The 2,500-nt window shown below is 44.3% G+C and overlaps 1 protein-coding gene across 2 annotated transcripts in view; it reads right to left on the bottom strand.

Moving 5' to 3' along the window:
- The window catches only part of kif7 (kinesin family member 7), a 28,815-nt gene that overhangs the window by 11,879 nt on the left and 14,436 nt on the right, over window positions 1-2,500 (bottom strand). For both annotated transcript variants that reach the window (XM_042074255.1, XM_042074254.1), the window contains exon 12: window positions 628-825. In XM_042074255.1, coding sequence (XP_041930189.1) covers window positions 628-825 — 198 coding nt within the window. The remainder of the gene's footprint in view (window positions 1-627; window positions 826-2,500) is intronic.

Here is a 2,500-nt window from a genome sequence, read left to right as displayed (position 1 = left end):
TACAGAATGGCAGATAACTATTCAGTATGCAGCCTGTTATTAGTCATTAAAGTTTTTTTTCCACTTTTATGCATTTTATATTTACATTCTTTTATTTGATTTCATACTGGTTGTATATATATCAACTGTATTAACAAATGATTTTGTACTGTATATGAATACATTATTTACAGCAAATAAATCTGTGCTTCTTTGACTGCCTGTGAGTGTATGTATGTGTGTGTGTCTGTGTGTGTTTTCATGTTGTTTCTCCAACACTCATTCACATACATTTCTCCTTATATTTTGCTGTCAAGCCACATATACAGGTGTGTGTCTGTGTGCATACATGTGAGTGTGTGTGTGTGTGTGTGTGTTTTCACATCGACACTATTCTTACCTTTCCGCACCTTCCCTTTCTGTGATTTTCATGCTGGCTCTCCAGCTAACTGTGTGTGTGTGTGTGTGTGTCTCTCCGTCTGTCCACACCTAAGCACAGTATCTCCCTCTCTGCATCTCACTTCCTAGGTGTCTCTTCTTCTCCTGCTTGAGGCGTCTCTGCAGGTGTGTGTGTGTGTGTGTGTGTGTGTGTGTATGCGTGCCTCTGTATGTGTATGTGTGTGTGTGTGTGTGTGTGTGTGTGTGTACCTTAACCCTGTGTTTGCCACGCTGCATCTCACTCTCCAGGCGCCTCTTCTGCTGGCTCTCCTGCTTGAGGCGTCTCTGCAGCTGCTCCTGGTGCTGCTTCATGCTCTGCACCTGCCGCTCCAGCTCCTGCACGCGCCGCGCGCTCTGCGCAGACAGGTCCGCCAGCTGGGCTGTGTCCTGCTGACGCTGCTTCAGCACCTGCAACACACACACACACACACACGCGCACACGCACACCAAATAATTACAAATGACTCCTAGACACAGACAGTCCTGCGCAGACAGACAGTCCTGCTGACACCGCAGGAGGAGAGAAAATTAAAGTAAACAGAAGGAATTAGAAGAGGACAGAGAGAATGAGAGAGTGACACTGAGGGAGACTGGTTAACAGGACCAAAGGAAAGAGAGATCTGTAAAGGAGGACCAGAGAATGAGGAAGCAAATGAGATGAAGAGGAAGAAACTAAGGATGACAAGAGGAGGAAGAAGTACAGGAGGAGAGGAGGAGGAAAGGATGAAGAAAAGGAGGATATATGGGAGGAGGAGAGGAGGAAATAAAGGAGGATGAGAAGAGGATATAAGAGAGGAGGAAGTAAAGGATGAGATATCATAGGGTGGCAGATCGCACCCAGGGAGGAGGGTAATCAACACGCGCAGAACATCCATACTCCCTGGATAAAAAACAACACAAACAATATCACACTATATCGTACAAACACACATACACACACACACACACACACACACACACACACACACACACACACACACACACAATATAACAGCTTCACAAAAATGTCAATATCTCACAAACACTCCCTCGCTCTCACTGTTTCCTGTCTCTCTCTCTCTCTCTTTCTCTCTCTCTCTCTCTCACACACACACACACACACACACACACACACACACACACACACACAAACAAACACACATGCGTAGGAATTCACACACAATATACAAACACAATAAGGCAAGGAGGCTCAAGTCTCCCAATAGCTATGACAGGCCCAATTTGTTGCGTGTGTTTGGTGGTATTAAAGTCTTGAGAAGCAATAAAACCTACAGCTGCTCAACCTCACTCACAGCCATGAGCCTGGTGCCTCCGCTTCTCCAACACACACACACACACACACACACACACACACACACACACACACACACACACACACCTTACCACAAATTAGACACAAACTATACATGCCTATAAGTGTGTGTATCTGTGAGTCTTTGTGTGTGTGTGTGTGTGTCTCCATGTGTGTGTCTGTGCATTTGTATGTAGTATGTGTACTATGTGTGTGTCTCCATGTGTGTACAGTATATGGGTGTGTGAGTGTGTCTATGTGTGTGTGTATGTGCATTTGTAAGTAGTGCGTTAAGTGTCTCTGTATGTGTGTATTTGCATGCAGTATGTGTACCGTATTTTCCGGACTATAAGTCGCATCAGTCAAAAAATGTGTCATGAAGAGGAAAAAAGCATATAAGTCGCACCGAACTACAAGTCGCATCATTTAGAAATCCAAGACCAAGATCAGACATCTAATCTGGAAAGGCAAGTTATTCAACTACACAATAGCACACAGAACAACAGGCTGAATAGGTGTCCGGTAGGTATGTTAACGTAACACAATTATTCAGCTACACTATTTAGCCAGCTTGATGTTGGTTGGCTTGGTGACAAGGAAATTAAAATGTCAGTTCCTGGTTGCACAGTTTGTTGTGATGATATCTCCTTTCAGCCAGATGTGGAATATTAACGATGACTAGACATTTGTTTGCTTGCCCTCGTTTGAACTGCCGTTGTCCTTTGCTGTGTAATTTATTAGCTAGATGCTAGCGATTAGCGAAATGCTAGCAGTTGGCTGTGTTGAACATGG

The sequence above is a fragment of the Alosa sapidissima genome, chromosome 20 (genome assembly GCF_018492685.1).
Source record: "Alosa sapidissima isolate fAloSap1 chromosome 20, fAloSap1.pri, whole genome shotgun sequence".
Taxonomy (NCBI): Eukaryota; Metazoa; Chordata; class Actinopteri; order Clupeiformes; family Clupeidae; genus Alosa; species Alosa sapidissima.
Note: the sequence above shows the minus strand (reverse complement) of the source record. Positions and strands in the feature narration are given on the sequence as shown.